The sequence below is a fragment of the Passer montanus genome, unplaced genomic scaffold (genome assembly GCF_014805655.1).
Source record: "Passer montanus isolate IOZ18808 unplaced genomic scaffold, ASM1480565v1 scaffold39, whole genome shotgun sequence".
In the NCBI taxonomy this organism is placed as follows: Eukaryota; Metazoa; Chordata; class Aves; order Passeriformes; family Passeridae; genus Passer; species Passer montanus.
The window spans coordinates 991,335-1,009,120 of NW_024368707.1; the positions used below are offsets into that span (position 1 = coordinate 991,335).

Consider the following 17,786-nt stretch of genomic DNA (forward strand, 5'->3'; position numbering starts at 1 on the left):
CACATCTGGCAGGCTGTCAGCCCATTTGCTAGACTGCAAATCTAAGGAGTCATTTGCATCACACTTTGTAAACACAGGACTTTAGTCTACTTGCCAACCCTACCTGCAAAAAATCCCAACAAAAGCCAAACAAAAAGCAAGACACACAAACACAAAGGCCCTCCAAAACAAAACAAAATCTGGCAGACGTGGCTTCCAACAAGAGATTTAATCTAATTAAAGATTTATTCTAATTTAATCTATCTAATACATGGCAAGCAAGTTATCTAAGGCATTCTTCCTTCCATGCCACACCCTTGTTACTTCCAAAAGGACAGCCTTTCCTGTCTTCCTAGGTTTCCCTCATCCACAAGGAAAAGGAAATTGAGCGCAAGTAGGAACAAGGATGCACAGAAGCCAGCACATCAGAGGCACAAGCATACGCCCATGATTTGTTCTGCTTAGAAGCAGACACTGGTTTGCTTATCTCAAACATTCTCCATCTTACACTGAATTTGCAAGAGAAGGTCACATTCAATTTAAGTATGAAAAGATACTACAGGAAGATGGGACTGCATTCAGCTGGAGAATTTCTAAAACATTTATAAAAGGAAATTTCTAAGTTAAAGCTCTCTCAGAGAGTAATTTTTCTTGCATGCTGATACTACTGAAGTGTAAAATCAAGCCTACTGAAACCTTGGAATCAGCTCCGCACTGCTTGGACCCTGTAAATCTGCTCTAACTACGTGTCTTGACTAATTTGAGCAATTCAGGATAACCTCACAGACATTCCTTTTCAGGTAAGTACTGAATATTAAAAATGCCACTAACAGAAACAGCGGCAAATAAACCATCTCACCTGTCTTCTTCACTGGAAAGGCCACAGTTCTGCAGTCTTGAAAGGGCTAAACGAAAAAATTGCTCTAAAAAGCACATATAAACAAGATTAATGAAAACACTCAGTACTTGCAACACAAAAATATGCATGCCACCCTGACCACAATGTTTTTAAGCACAGCAGTACACTGTGCATAAAAACATCAAAGTCAGAACACTTGTAACTTAGTGCCACAGATCAACCAATGATGCCAAAGAAGCCGAGGTCTATCACAGCTCCACTGTGAGTTTTTTCTGCCTCAAAATACAAAATAGCATGAAATCTCTGTTTAAAAAATCATCTTAGTTACAGTAAACAAGAACTGGAAGAATTTCCAAAATCCACATCCTAACTCACTTTGGTTTTTCTTCTACCTACCTTCAGGTGGGTAGACTCAAGTGGGTCCATACAGCCAGGGATAGTAATAGCATTATGTATCTTAGGAGAAGACATCAATCAATGTGGCAAAGCTAGACAGACACCTTCCCATCCCAGCCCACCCCTGGTGGGCAGGCTCCTGCTGGACACTTAATTTGCCTCAGAGGAGAAATCCACTCATTCCCAAATGTAGTTTTCCTCACTGTAACCCCAAAAGTGCAGGAAAATGCACCATCACTGTTACCACTGATGGAGAGCAAATCAAAAGTTGAAAGCCCAGATTAGGAAGGTGCACTGTTAGTGTTAGAAACCCTGAAATTTAAGACATTACAACCCTTTCCAAAAGGGTGGCTAAGACTCTTACGGTGTCAGCCCTATTTATACCAGCCTGACCAACATAGGCAGTGGGAACGTGCCAGCAAACCTTTCGACAGGTCCAGCAGCAAGGCAGTGTCACCAATTCCCCCCTGTGGCCCCTTCCACAGCAGGAGCAGCCAGCTCAGTGTCATGGTTTAGCCCCAGATGGCTGTTAAGTGCCACACAGCCACTGAGTCTCCACCATCTGACAAGTAGGAGGATCAGAAAAGCTAGCATTTGTATGGAAAAGGAATGAGAAACGGGAATAAAACCCAAGAAAAACAAGTGATGCAGAATACAATTGCTCACCACCTACTGACTGATGCCAGTTCCCAGGCAGCTACCAGCCACTCCTGTTTAAGTATTGACATGTCATATGGCATAGAATAGCCATTTTCCAGCTGGGGTCAATTGTCCTGGCAATCCTACCCTCAGCTTCTTGTGCACCTGCTCACTGACAGACCACAGGAAACTGAAACATCCTTGACTCAGAGTAAGCACTACTTAAAACATCCATGTGTTGTCAATATTATTCTCATGCTGAATCCCAAACACAGCACTGTACCACCTACTAAGAAGAAAATAAACTATTCCAGTCAAAACCAGGACAGTAAAATGAAAACTTCACTTATGTAACCACCCAAACCTGAGGACTTCTGCCTCAGTAGGACTCTGAGTTCCAACCAGTTTAGGTGTTTTGACTGATGCCCATCACACTGACTCAGTATTTCCCCTAGCAAAGCATAGCTGAGTATCTCCAGACCACATACAAACAGAAGGAAGCTGAATAAGGTCCACTCTTCCTCACTCACACATTTTTGGAACTTCTCTGCTAAGAGGGGCAACCCCAACCCAGTGTTTTACTTGCTAAAACCAGGAAAGTGTCAGGTCAGAGGGACTGAACAAAACCATTAAGACACTGCTAGACACCCCATCAGTGCACAGGAAAGATCATGGCCACAGATTCAGGTGGCTTTACAAACCATTTAGGTATTTCTGATTAAAAATAAGGGAAATACATGGGAAATACAAACCTGCTCTCTTTATTCCATAAGGTAGTTCAAACTTATTGCTCCCTTGGAACTCTGCCACTCTGATAAAATCATTAGCGCACAGGAATGGGTATATTTTGTCAACACTGATGAAGGAAAAAAGGAAGAAGTTTTAAAATCGCATGATGTACCTGCATAAGCCAGTAAGTCATGCAAGTCCTTTGTAAAAAGCTCTCTTTATACTACTATTACCATTTTTATCATATTATCACCCATTTTTAAAAGAAAAAAATCCACGAGCACAGGGAATGCAAACAGATGACTGAAAAGAGTAAGATCTTATAGCAGAAAATAGAGGCAAAGAGTGAGATAAAAAGACTTGTCTATTTGTACAATTTATATAGACTCATTAAAATTGTGTGGCTGAAAGCTTGCACCACAAGACCACATATTTAAGAGAAGACATAACCCAAGAAGACAGTGAATAATTTCAGGTTTGAAAATAACAGAAGTAGAAAGGAAAATTAAGAGTTATTATTGTACATGGCAATTGAATAAATAAGAACAGAGTTTGAAGCAAGGTGTTTTAAATTGAGAATACCATCTCCTGGTTTGAGCTGCACTCCTATTCCAAACAGGTGACACTATATGACTGTGTTGACAGTAACAAGTTGTTTGGGGCAACACGGGTGTATCTAAGCAGCAAAAAAGTATGGAGTTCTCATGTCCACATTACATGCACCTTGGGTATTTTATATTCTGTACTAACTCTAGAAGGGTCCCAGCCCTTAGCTGCACCACATGGGCTACGCTACTGCAGTGCATCTTCTGGCTTAAGCAGATGTCTGAAAAGATCCCAGTGCATTCACACCAGGGCCACCCTGGGATGAGAAGCACGGTGTGTGGGGATCACAATGACATTTGCCTCAAAAGCACATTCTTCCTGAAAACTACAGCATGATGGCATTATACCTTGTAAGTGTCAAGCTAAAAAGAATGGGTGACTTTTTTGTTGAAAGACAGGAACCACAGAAAAGGGTCTTTCATAGCACAGAAGGCACTCCTATTGCCTTAGTGCCAAGTCCACCCCAATGAGTAACAGCAGACACAAACATGTCACATGCTATCATGCCCTTGGCTTCACCTTTGAATTAACTGAACGCGCGCTCAGTGTACTGGCTGACTTTGTAATGATCCTGCATATTAGGTCGTAGATTAAAATGTTAACACAGAAGTATACAGTCATCAGAAAACCTAATGTTAATCATAAAAAGCCCCAGTCAGCACATGACTTGTTTGTCCACTAAGAACATAAATAGCTGTTAAGAAAACCTTCTTTCAGTTTCCCAAATCAAAGCTAATTTAAGCTCTATGTATTAATAAGATACTGACAGTAAAAAGGGAAAAGAACCCCAAAACCAAAACACTACAGCTCACACACCAAGAAACGGGCCATAGCTTAACTAAGCAAGACCAATTAGCTTTGAGACACGATGCACTAAATATCCATATTAAATTTAGTAACGTGCTCAGAAACAGCTGCTAAGCTTAGACATAATAAATAATTTACCTACTGAGAAAAGATCCTCAATTCTAGCTTTTCTAGCTCTGGTTCCTTTCCAATAAATAATTCTGCAAGGTTAGAAATCCTTTCAACCTCCCAGGCTATTACCGAAGTGCACAGAACAGATCTTCAGCTCATGCAAACCGTCTCTATAAAGAAGTTACAGAAATGCGTGAGACTGTCCTAGCTGTGCACATACCTTCTTCTTGCTGTGTACCTCTGAGCCCATTCCTGCTCCTCTGCTGAACACTACAGCTACCCTGCTGCACCCAACATGCAGACAGTCTGGACACAATCCAAGGGAATTAGGATCACCTCACCAGACCAAGAGCAAACAAAACTCAAAGGCTCGAAGTCTGCTTTGGGTGGCACAAACTTTACAGGCTTCTATGTGCTTCAAACCCACAAAAGCACTAAAACTATAGCCACATTTTCTTATATACAAAAAGCACCAGGGAGAAAAAAGGCCACAGTGTCTTTCTACAGACGTTTAAGACTCCTTCAACCAGTTCTTGGTCTAATCTTTGCAAGCTTTCTCAGGGCACTACTCAATGTTCACTCCAAAATGCGTAAATAGCCCAGTTCTACCTCAATCAGCACAGCCATTCCTTCCCCATCTCAATTCTCATGGAAGACTCACCCCAGTAAAGATTCAAATGCTGGTTTCAGGAAACAAGTGTCCAATGCATTCCTCCTCTCTACAGCCGTAGGCGGCAGCCTGCAAAAAACCAATTCCAAATAAATAGCAAGACCAGGAATGGGTAGCACAAACAAGGTAAAGGAAGTTGGACAAATCAAATTAGTAAAAGCTGACTACTGAGTTAAGATCACACTAAGATTTCATTACTCCCTCCCCCTGTGATAGAGATGAAACTTTCTCATTGCAGCACAATTACTTTTACTAGCAAAGGCTTTTATCTCACAGTGCTGCTCCAAGGGAAGCTGTGACCTCCCTCACTCAGCAAGTGTCAAAAGCAGGCATAATCAGAAGTGAGAACTGAGGCCCACCTCCAGAGAAGAAGGGCTCCTGCACTCAATCACCCCTGCAGCCTGATAGCATCCCCATAACTCCTCAGGGAGGAGACAAAGTCTTGTTTGGAGAAGGAAATTGGGCACTTTAAGGAAAATTATATTCTTTATATTCTTTGGGGTAAGACATTCCACCCATAATAAGGTTAAGACTCACATTTCTAAGCACATTCCTGACTTGGAGATTTAGCCCATTTAATCACAAATATGAAGCCCAGAAGGGAAGGTAAAGTTCAGTGTGAGCAACATGTGCCGCTGGATTGCATTAAGGACAGAAGGATGAAACCACCACATCAGAACCACGAGCCAAAGAGACCATTAAGGTTAACTGATTTTGGTAACCTCAAGTTCTTATGGTAACCTCAAGTTCTTATGTGAATACTGATGCTGAGAAAGCACCCTGTGATACCTATCAGCTGGCCACCTTGCTGCTTTCCAGCATCACAGATGGCATTTTGCAGCATACCTTCACAGAGAAGAGAGGTTTGCTTTCCAGTTTAAGCATAGGTGCTCATTAGTCCCACAAATCTAACTTCAAGAAGTCACAAGCACAAGAGCTGCCTATATATACACTCGAATACAACAACTGAAACACACTTCTGGTTTAATAAGTTTTAAGGAAGGAAGTTGCCCTCCAAGCTGTGCTAACTTTGTTCAGGTATAATTCAGAATTGCACAGATTTGAAAATTGTAAGCCAATGTCCTTCCAACAATTCACTGCTTGTTAGAGACAGTTATTCAAAATGGCCATAAAAATTAAACAAACACTGGAAACATAACATGGACAAATTACTTTTTGATAAACACCTTACCACTGTGTTTATAACAGGAACAGCCACTGGATGCAACTGTACAACTGAGCAGGGAGCCTATCGAAAAAGGCTACAGATTTTAGCCTCAATCCCTCCCACCTATCCAAAACCAAAAAAAAAAAACAAACCAAAAAAACAACCCCACCACAAAAATACTCAACTGCTGAACTTACTGATTGTAACTGATTGTAACTCCACTAGTCACATAGGAAGGAGAAGCCCTCACAGAGGAAGTCTGTCCATAAAAGCTAATCCTGCAAAAAGGGAAATGTCACAACACTGTGGTCTGCTGTAAATAGAAACCACAACGGAAAGCTATTTGTATCAATTGTACACCATAAACAAGATAAAGGGAGCACATTAACTACTTTTAAAAATTATCACTTATCTTCATAACAGTCTGGTCAGTCCTGGTCACAGCTGTGCAAAGACCAATGGAAACTCAACTTCTTCAAGTAAGTCTCCCAAATTTTAGGTACCAAGCCACCCGTCCTGTGAGCCTGGAGACAGTGACGCCTCACTGCCCTCAAGGGCTGCTGCTGGGCCTCAACAAATCTCAGTTTTCCAAGAGGTGCCCCCTGCACCTGCAGTTATTCCCAGGTGTGGAAAAGGCCTCCCCCACATCACTTATCAGACATTTAATAGAACAAACTAACACTAAACCCACATGGGGTGGAGGGAGATGTGGACACCTTATCTCTGTACTTCATGTAACTCCTCACCTGAAGACCTATTTTCATGAACCTCAGAGGGGCTCCCTACCACTGAGGTCCTGACCTCTCCATACAACCAGGCTCAAATTAATTACTAGGTTTGAAAGTGACACAAGAAAACAGGTGACAGGACAAAACAATCATACCAATTTCCTCAGAATACCAAAAGATCTCAACCACAAAACACACACACACAGAGTAATCACTTACAATGATTACTAGTAACACTCATGGAGCAACACAAGAATTCACAGACACATCTCTCATACAGCCATAAGGTGTCTGCGTTCTAAATGAACAAAGCATCACCATACCAGTAGAAGTTATTTCTCCACAGATTTCCATGCAGGATACCATACATAACAGCAGCAGCCAGGATAAAAACCAGAAGAATTCGTTTCATGACTGATAAACCTGAAATGTAAAAAAAACCAAGAAACTGAAACACATGATGAACTAATGCATGAATTTTCTCTAAAGCATCTGGAAACTTACAAAAGAGAAGTTATTGTCATTACAGACATTCTCTACCACCAGAAGTCTGACAGGTGATCCCTCCACTTTGGTTTCTCACATAAAGACCCGGTGCCAGGAGCTGCATGCTGCTTTGCACCTACCCTGTGTGTGTTCTCTGCATAGAAGCATGGATTCACTCTAGGTTCTATCTGAGGCCATGAGAGTAGAACTCTTCTGTCCACTGGCAGCCCAAAGAAACCAGCTGGCCTTTAGCAGTACCTGTGCTTCTCCGGTTTCTTGTGCCACACACCATCAGTTTCCATAATTACGCAGTAAAACCAGCATTGGCACAGTGCAGGAGGCAGATAGGCTGATGCTGATGAAACAGAACACGGCATGAGCTGCCACAAATTTCTACTGCCTTTTTTAGGGTCACTGAGTGTTCTTAAAATCCAGTTTTGGCATTTAAAGCTGCACTGAAACTATCTGCTTATGCCTGCACAGTCTTCAGCTACTGACCCAAGCCAAACTTCACTGCTCAAGCAACAGAAAAATGTTATTTTCACACATTGCAAAGTGAGGAAGAAAAGTTAGGATCCCATGTGTTGAACTTATGGAGATACATCAGAAAAAGGGTCCATTTTTCAAACAGAGTTTTTGCCTCATCACACACTCTAGCAAAAGAAAAAGAGAAATATCAGAAACACAGATCTGGCAAGACAGACTCAAGGAAAATCAAGTCCTGTATTGCTCACATCTTAAACAGTGAGCAGCCTTTTCAGTAGCTATGAATGAACTGCTGTTGCTTAATCTTGAGAAAGTCCAAAATAGCCATTCCGGCCACAAGTTACCATGGAAATTTACTTGACAGGTACAGCCTCCTACTATTCCACTTCTCTCCTAACAGCGTCGTCATTACTTCACTTGAGTGCAACAAGCCACTACTTCCTTATTCTTCTCCACTCGTATCTTGCACCAGAATTTAGTTGTAGAATTAGAGATGTGGTTTTATAACAGTACCTACCAGTAACAAAGCCATGCAATGAACCAGGCAGAATTTCTCAATCTTAAGTATATCCTACAGGCTATCCTGCTCTGTTCTGGAGGAAATACCTCACAGGCTGCAGCTGTTGCAATTCCAACCTTTCAACTGCCTTTGGAAAGTAGCACTGCCACTTTTCAGCTCCAATTCCCTTGACTCTACTTGAAGGATCGTTGCAAATTTGTCTTGACAGTCACTCTCAACTTCTAGAGCCATCTCTAAGTTTTTGCAGGAATTTAGTAAGAGTTTTTCCTTAAAACTCCAAATATAGAGGAAAACTCACCTACTGGGTTCACTCATGTGTCATTAACAGCAACTGGCTCACAATCTCAAGTGCCATGACAAGACACATACAGGACAAGTGAGGGACCAGGCCCAGCTGCATGGGTTTATGAAAGGCAGGTCTGGCTTGACCAACTTCATCTCCTTGTATGACAGGGTACCCTGCACAGAGGATGAGGGAAAGGCTGTGTATGCTGGGTACCAAATCCTTCGTAAAGCCTTAGAGAGCATTTCCCACAGCATTCTCCTGGACAAACTGGCTGCTCGTGGTTTGAATTGCTATGCCCTCCACTGGGGAAAAAGCTGGCTGGTTAAGCCCAAACACAGGTGGGGAACAGAGTCACATCCAACTGGCAGCCAGTGGGGTTTCCCAGGACTCAGTCCTCTTTAATATTTTTAAAGAAAATATATGGTCTGGACAAGGGGACTGATTGATTGTCACTTTGCAGGTAACACCAAGCTGAGTGGGAGTGTTCATCTGCTGGAGTGCAGGAAGGCTCTGCAGAATGATCTGGACAGGCTGGATCAATGTGCCAAGGCCAATTGGAGGAGGTTCAACATGGCCAAGTTGAACTCCTCTGTCTGGGTCACAACAACCTCAAGCAGCACTACAGGCTAGGGGAAGAGTGGTTGGAAGGCTGTCTGACAGAAAAGAACCTGGGAGTGCTGGTCAGCATTGGCTGAACATGAGCCAGTGTGTGCCCACACAGCCAAGAAGGCCAATGACATCCTGGCCTGGATGAGCAAGTGTGGCCAGTGAGATGAGGGAAGATATCACTTCCTCCTCTGTTCTCAGGACTGGTAAGGCCCCACCCTGAACCCTCTGTTCAGTTTTGGGCCCCTGACTGCAAGACAGAGACTGAGGTGCTGAAGCAAGTCCAGAGAAGGACAAAGCGGGTGACGTGTCTAGAGAAGCAGCAGCTCAGTGGGGACCCTGTCACTCTCTACATCACCTGAAATGGATTTGTAGCAAGGTGGGGCTAGTCTCTTCTCCCAGGCAGCAAGTGACAGGACAAGCAGAAACAGCCTCAAGTTGCAGCAGCAGACATTTAAATTAGGTATGAGGGGAAAAAAAAATTCTGAAGGGCTTGTCAAGCACTGAACAAGTCTGCCTAGGGAAGTGGTTGAGTCCCCATTTCTGAAGGTATTTAAAAAATGTCTAGGCATGACACTTGAGGACATGTTTGAGTGGTGGATCTGGCAGTACAGGGCTAATGGTTGCACTCCCTGATCTTTTCCAACCTATGTGATTCTATTATTTACTTGAGAAAGACTGCACTCTCTAGTAGCTCTTTTCCTTTCACTATTAGCATTTTTACCTCATTCTGCTTTGAAAAGGTTTGCCAAAACATCCCACTAAAGTGTTTAGCCTTACTTCCTAATTCAATCAATGAAAACTTCAGCTAAACAGAACATAACAAACTAGCTGTTTAGATAAAGTTGCTAAACTAGCAACTGATTAAATTGCTGATTTTCCAACTTCAGTGTAAGAAAGAACCTTGCTGAAGTCAGACCAAGCTACAAAACAGAAGACAAGGAAAAGCAGGCCATAAAATATCTACTAAAACCCAGAAATATTATTCATAATGCTATTTTACACAGAGGGAAAAAAAGTGTTCCACTTGCAAAGTATTTACAAAGATATTCATACAGCCTGGATTGAAAAAATCATTAAAACACGAGAATAGAAGTCAGCATCATTCTTCAAACAGGATCATAAGGGAGCTGTAACATCTTGCTGTGTTTTATGTAAGATACTCAGCCTGGCACAGATGTGAAAATGGGTCCACCCCAGCTCCAAACAACCAATCAATTAGAGTGTACCTAACACATCCCTTAGACACATCAAATGGTCTTTAATTATGTAAGTATCTTGTCACCATCCCATGCCCCAGTGCCTGGCTTCATTCTGTGTTTGAGAGAAAGTTCTGTAGCCAAGAAAGTCTTCACTAAGAAGACTGTTTTTCTTAATCTGGTTTAGTAAACAGATCCATTGCTTTGTTTATAGAAGAAATTATTCTGGGAGTATATTTAATGATGACAGCATCTTCAAGCTCTTCCTCCCTATTTTAAAACAGCTGAATGCTGCAGAAAGTTAATTAAAGGGAAACAAACTCCTACAATGCAAATATTGCACTAGAAAATTTCCATAGTTGGAGACGCAAGAAAATAGGGAATTGAGAAGACACAGTTCAGATGGAAAACAGCAGTTCCATTTCACTTTATTCATTTCAACACAAGAGCCAGCAGATTGATTTAAGCCCATCAACCCAAGTGACACAGGCCATGGTTCCCTCCCATAGGTCGGTGTCAATCAGAGTTAAACAAAATAAGGAAGACAAAGCTGGAACTCAACTTCAATTTCCTCCTCTTTCTTAAAACCCTGCAGGGATCTACACAATGAAAGGAACAAGGAACCCAGTATGACCATGCCTGGTGATCATGGTGTCAGCTGGTCAATTTTCTAAAAGCAACCAATGGGATATGGAAGTGCTGCAAATCATGCATGGGCGTTTTTTTAACAGTAATCTAAGCTAACTTCTATGGGTCAACTTCTCACCCCCCACAGAGGACAGAGTTACAATTACAGAATTAGGCAAGACTGACTCTGTTATGGTATTAAGACAACCTCAGAGATCAGCCTGCACCTCCCACTGTCAGATTCCCCCAAGCTCCCATCAACCCACCAGAAAAACTCATTTGGGTATGTGATCTATTAACTATATAAGACCTAGGGCTAATATTTTCTTCCCTTGATGGAAGCAGGGAACCCCCATTCTTGTCAGAGGCAAATCATTACTTAAAATTAGTTTTTATTCTAGTACAGTGTGGTATCTGCTATGAGCCACTATATCAGACCCTCTGTTTATCTTTTAACTTACTCTTGCAGTCAATGCAGTGATACCACAGAACGTACCCTGCAGGAATCTACAGCTGTTGGGCCAGGCAGTCAAATGACCACACTACCATCACCCTTCTTTCATAACGCTCATAAGCCTTCCTTTCTTCCGTAAAAATTACTAGTGTTATAGCACAATGAACGAAGCTTTTCCATCTGCCCTACTTATTTTGTAAAGTACCTCTGACTACTACTGAAGTTAAGGTAGTAAGTATTTAACTATAAAGTGGATACTACTAAATTAAATACTAGGCAGCTTAAAACAATCTTAGCTCCATAAACTGTCCCAGGACAATGTCAGTTCTTTGCTGGTGCCATTAAGTGTCAGCCTGAAAATTTCAGCTCATTGGGACCTCAGATGCCTAGCCCTTGTAGCTGTGGGGGTGGAAGTAAGCTTGAAAATATGCTTTGAGCAGACCTTGAAATTTAAAGGGACAGCACAAAAAGCACATAAAAACCTAATAAAGGTTTAGAAAGAAACATCAGAATTTTTAAGATGTAGTCAGTATTTTGTGGGTTTGAGCTTGTGACCTGCAGCACTGTTTCCTTTTGGTCAGGATGTAGCACATGCCTGGTGAAACAGCCATGCAGCAAAAAAACAATCGAGGAAGGAGCTCTCACATCATCATCTTTCTCAAGCTGTAAAACACGAGCACATTATGGCACAGAAGTACTTCTTCTGCCAAATCTAAGCACCATTCATCTTTTCACACTATTCCCTTTTCCAGTTCTTGCTCCAAGTATGTGCCTAATTGCATCGTTCATTAATTTTCCCCCCTCTTCAGGAAGGGAATGCTGCAAAGAGACTACACAACAGCACTGCCACACAGTCTAAAAGGTACTGAAGTGGCTGAGTCAGTCTAGTGCTTTTCCTCACACCCACGCACCAGAAATTCTCATAATTTCTAAAGCTCTTTTTAATTTTAGTTTAAGAAACAAAACGTCCTCAGAAATATTGTTTAAGCAAGATGTATTGGGTTATCCTAGAAAAGTGGCTCAGAATTAAAACTAGTTTTCTAACTCTCCAACAATGCAGACTTTGAAGTTATATATTTAGCAGTATCAGAACTGGAAAAGGTTCTTGTTAACTTGTCATGCCCCACACCAAACTGTTAAGGATATAGTTAGTAATTCATGCAGATGAAGTTGTATTTTTTATATTTATACATATATATATATACATTTATATAAACCAAACCAACTGTATATAGGGGAAGGGAGAGGGAAGAATTTTTATCCTCAGAATGGCGAAACCGCGACAGGTGGACAGAGAGGCACTGCAACATTTACACGCGAAGGAAACCTCGGCTGCACAGGAGATGGGCATTCACAAAAGCATGTGCCCAGTGCCGCCCAAGAGATGATGGCCCGGACAAGATACCTATCTGAGAAGACCAGAGCCATCAAGACCTGCCATCTGAATGCCAGATTCCAGGAATCGGGGAAACGCATTAATCAACTCCCGGACAAAGGCTTTGTGCAGCCTGGACTGAAGAAAGGACCCAACTTGAATAGGAAGAACTCTAAAAAGAAACAAAGGGACTCTGCCGCGGACAAATTAAAGAGTATAAGAACCGCTGCCTCGGAGCAGCCGGTGTGGACGAGGGGGATTTGGTGCGACAGAGCCCATATCTACGCTCACCCAGCTTACCTCCCGGGAGTGTTATGCTGTCCATTTGATTGTTGGCTGTCGGGACTGTATTACGGTCGCGAAATAAATTCTTTTTTTATTGGAAAGGGGCATATTTAATTTTTACTTATAGCAAAACCAAAGCAGTTATTCCTCTTCCTGAAAACCTGTACAAACCATGACGTTAAAAATACCTAAGGTTTAACTGTGTCAAAATATAACTAAGGGCTGCCAGCATCACATCACATCACACATACAAGTAACTGCTGCCAAAGTTACTCTCTGCACTGGAAGGTAAAACACTTTCTGCCCTAATCCCTTCCAGCAGCATGGGGATAAGCAACAGAGGAACAATTTGCTGTCTATGACAACTGACACCTTCTTTCTCTCCAAGAACACCAAACTACCCATTTTACTTCCACAGTATGCAGGTATCAAAAGAGACAGTCTTTCTCCAAACACAACTTCTCTCTGTTAAGGAAAGTTTCCAATGTTTTCCCTATCATTTCCTCTCTGTCCGAATATTGCAGCAAGCCTGACAACAAACAGCAAGATAACCCTTTCTCCAAGTACCCAACAGCAAGCAATAATGTTCAGTAGATATGACATCACAGCAGTAGAGATGTTTAACAGATTTAGTCAATCTTTGTTCTTTATTAGCTTACACAGCCAGAAATGTAGCCTCTGTCGACATTAATTTACTGTGTAGACACAAACTAGAGCTGTGCCCATCTTTGACCTTGTGCAGCATTTCAGGACAGGTAATACATTGGTTTTGCAATGCAATACATTGGTTTTAGGGCCTAAGTGCTTATCTCCCTCCCCTTCATCATCCTGCTAATGGTGAAACATATTCTGTACCACAAGAGACAGACATTTATTACTTTGTGGACAACAGAGGATTCTTTTATTCTGTTTTTGTCTTTCAATAACGGACACTGGTATTGTGTCCTTCAGAGCATAACTGCCAGCTGGGCCAAGCAAAATGAAAAAGCAACTTAGTATTTTTCACCAATGATTGCTATTTCAGTTTGCTTTTGTCCGGAGCCTACAAGATCTCTGCATCACTTTCCCTCTGGTATGGGTGTGCAGATGTATTTATAATCTCAGAAACTCTTCCCACACAAGCATACTCTTTGGCTAAAGGATATTGATAAAGATTTCAAGTCCAGTTAAATCTATTGTACCTTCAACCCCCGCTAATACTAATTCACCTAGACAGCGTATCTGGTGGAAAAGTAGGTTACCTGCCTTCCCAAAGGCTGCAAGAACAAGCACAGTTCATCTCCATGTTTTGGGCAGAACAGATGACAGCACCTACAGCTCTCCCAATCTTATCTCCAGCTCCACACATTCTCACCTCATCAGATCAAACAAGATCAGAAAAACACAAGTTTGTAGCCCTCAAATACGACATGTCATCAATACAGAGGGGTTTGGCAAAAGCTACAAAAGACCCAATCGTCCTGACTTACAGTCTCATCACCATATTCAGACTCCCTTGTTCTTACTGCATGAGATAAGGTGTCATCTGTTCAGTGGTTAACTGTTTTTTCCCTCTTCCTCCCTCCTCCTGCCTGAGGAACCAGGAGCTCTTACACATATCCCACAGTGGGAACAGAATCAGAAAGAAATTAGGAGACTGCATGCACTCAGACTGTTTCTTGGAGAGCAAAAAGGCATGTGTACAAGCCTAGGTCAAGTTACAAGCTTTTTAAAGCTTACTAAAACAGGTCCCTATTTGGCTGCAAAAGAAAATGCTGCGATCCTGTTCTCTGAGGCATCACAATCAATTATGTGCACTGTTTGACAGAGATATCACTTTTGGGCCTACTGATGCAAAATTTCACACGACTTCTAACTGACATGAAATACCAGTTCCACAGAAGCACAAAGCATCAGCCAGTGCATTCTGCCAGAAAATCCTGGTGAGTAAACTACAAGGGAGCAAAGGCATTGTGTTCCACAGAAATGGCCCCTGAACCGGAACAGTATTCAGGCTGAGCTCTTTAGCCCTGCTGAGAGGCAGAATATGCCACCTCCAGCTTGGGGCTATCACAGGGTTGCTATGCCACCCTTGAGATCTGAGCTAGTATTTCAGCTGATTATCACAGTGCAATGTGGATCCCTGGCACCAGCTCAAGGTGACAGCATGCTTCATGGCATGGTGTACACACACAACTAAAACTGCAAGCACAAAAAAGAGATAAGTAAACTGATATTTTTCATCTGGTAAATGATATTTTTAATTATTTTCCCCTTCAAGACAAAAACCAGTATTCTTTAATGTTCCAAGATGGCTTAGGATTTATTCCAGTAATGGATACACAGTTAAACACTGCTAACTCAAGCTTAAAAGTCAGCCCTGGATAGATACAAATCCAAGTTGTGGCTTTGAGGGGAAAGAGAATAATAACTACAGGATTCTCATCTAACTGGTACTTTGTCAGTATCACAGATTTCCAGAAACCTTGCCTATAATTACAATCAAAAGTAAGATCAAGTCCACAGCCTCATCTTCTTGCCTATTTTTGTGCCTTGAGATGAGGGAGGACAAGAAATAGAAAATCTATATAAAGGCACACATAAGTTTGGAAGAGATGTTTCCATATGCTTTCCCTGTCCTGACCCTCTACAGCCCTCCCATCAGCACACTTCACTTCTTTTCCCTCCTTCTTCCTCCCGTGGACTCAGAATACAGATGAGCAATTTCTGTCACAGCAGCAGCCACAGAGATGCCATGCAGTGCATAAACAATTATTTGGGGATTGGTCAGAAGCTAACCTGTGCACACGAAATCAGACACAAGTATGAGCTGAGCACAAACAGCTCTGCTTCCTCAACTCCCAAAGTTTTAACGAAACATAAAAAAATCCAGCTTCAACTGTATCTAAAAAAAATATTAAACACACACACACACACAAAGTCCGTCAACCTTAGCTGACCGATTTTTTTCCTTGCCCTCTTACGTTCTTCCAGATTAACCTCTAAAGCTTTAGCCAGCCTAAGCCAGGCTGCTAATTATATTTTACACATCATAGGTGTCTGTATAACAAACAACAAAGAAACAGAGTACTATAAATCCATACAGGTCTTCTGCAAGCTGTGGTGACAACACTGCTCCTTCCCAGTCTGTTTCCCCTTTTCCTTCCAGCTCTTTTTCCAGAGGGGACTGAAATATAAACAAGTCTGAAACATGTTCTGCGGGTCAGAGCTCATGTCCTTTTTTTCTCATATTTTAACTTACACAACTGAAAGGTTTGAGTCAACTTCAGCTGCTCTTCCTGCAAGGAATAGAGCATCATGATTTATTTTGCTTCTTCACCTCCTTTTAAAAAAGCCAAGGCCACAGAAATGCTACACAATGCCTGGGGGAAAAAAAAAATCATTAATAGAAAGATATAGCGCAGTACTAAATCAGTTATTCATTCACACCACTGCTTTGTCCACAAGTGCCTTCCGAGTGAGAGGATTGAGGTCAAACCAGCAATCCTTCTCAGGTTTCCCAGAGTGAAAAAAATTGAAAAAATTAAGAGAAGTGGCTGGAAAAAGGCAAATTAGTCAGGCTTCAAAACAGTTCAGTTACAAACCTCATCATTTTTTCCTCCAGGAACTATGATCAATCTAAACAAATAAAGGTCCAACCAGAAAAGGTGATCTGTATTTATTTTATGCGCACATTCACTACAGCATTAAGTTCACCTTAAAACAAGCCACACTTTGTCTTCTAACAATGCCTAGGATATCCAAAGCATCCTGGCTGATATGCAGCTAGAGATTTAACCTCAGATCTCACCAAAATGGCTGGAATTATAAAACTAAATCTACCAGTCAGTTAGGGGGAAACAAAGAACAAATCTCAATGAGATTAAAATAAATCCCCCTCAAAAAATCCAAGGAAACAAAATACACAAGAAACCACAACATCAAAGCCCACTCACAAGCAAAAGGAGGGATCACTAAATCCCACTAACAAATTAGGGCTCTCAAGGGTACGGAAAAAACTTGGTGGAGTTTTTGCTGCCTTTTTTTCCCCAATGGATAACAGAGGGCTAATTTAGTAGCTCCACTAGCAACACCTAAAGAATTAAATGCTCCCCATCTTCACTGACAATAAATCCCAAGTAGATCAGATTATTTTCTCACTTCACTGTAACAGCATCAATTCTGACCCATACTGGTGTCAGAATCTGTCCCTAAATAGAAACAGGTGCTTTCTGTATGACTAGTTTCCACAGTAACATTTCTAAACCCTAGTTGTGATAAATTTCAAATGCACTAGGACTGCCATCATCAGATGGCACAGCTTTTTACTGTAATTTTTATTGCCCACATTTCACCACATTTTAAAAAGGAACAGGTTACATTAAGCAGGTTTGTACGAATTAAGAAGCTCAAAAAATAGGTGTGAACATGCACCTGGCCAGCATACAAAACTGAACATTTAAATTTTCATTTAAATAACGTGCCAAAAATGTCTGCAGTCAGAACCCCAAACACATTTCCTCATTTTTGTTGTGTTGCTCCCTGTCTTGCCTCCAATGCCAAAGAAAAATTTTAAAAAACCCCTATCACCACCATCCCAAAAAAAGACCCAAACCAACCACCACAAAAAAAATCCCTTAAATCCCCAGCTGTTTGTGATGCAATTTGCCCCACTAGCAAATCCTGCAAGTCAATCTGCTGCAAGGTATCTGTGCAGAAGAGAGTTCTAGGATTCTCAGGAATGCAGCAAAACAAGTAAGTGGAAAGTGTAAAGCTAAATTAATTCAGGAA

General features: G+C 41.6%; 1 protein-coding gene across 13 annotated transcripts in view; it reads right to left on the reverse strand.

The window, feature by feature from the left end:
• ST3GAL6 (ST3 beta-galactoside alpha-2,3-sialyltransferase 6) overlaps positions 1-17,786 on the reverse strand; it is a 42,759-nt gene that overhangs the window by 14,948 nt on the left and 10,025 nt on the right. For 7 of the 13 annotated variants that reach the window (XM_039717769.1, XM_039717772.1, XM_039717778.1 and 4 more), the window contains 5 exons: positions 7,016-7,115; positions 6,162-6,242; positions 4,788-4,865; positions 2,626-2,729; positions 839-902 (listed from right to left, as the gene is read on the reverse strand). In XM_039717769.1, the coding sequence (XP_039573703.1) occupies positions 839-902; positions 2,626-2,729; positions 4,788-4,865; positions 6,162-6,242; positions 7,016-7,104 (416 nt within the window). In that variant the 5' untranslated portion in view covers positions 7,105-7,115. Of the gene's footprint in view, positions 1-838; positions 903-2,625; positions 2,730-4,787; positions 4,866-6,161; positions 6,243-7,015; positions 7,116-17,786 lie in introns of those variants that run through there. The other 6 variants (XM_039717771.1, XM_039717770.1, XM_039717775.1 and 3 more) reach the window with 5 other exon arrangements.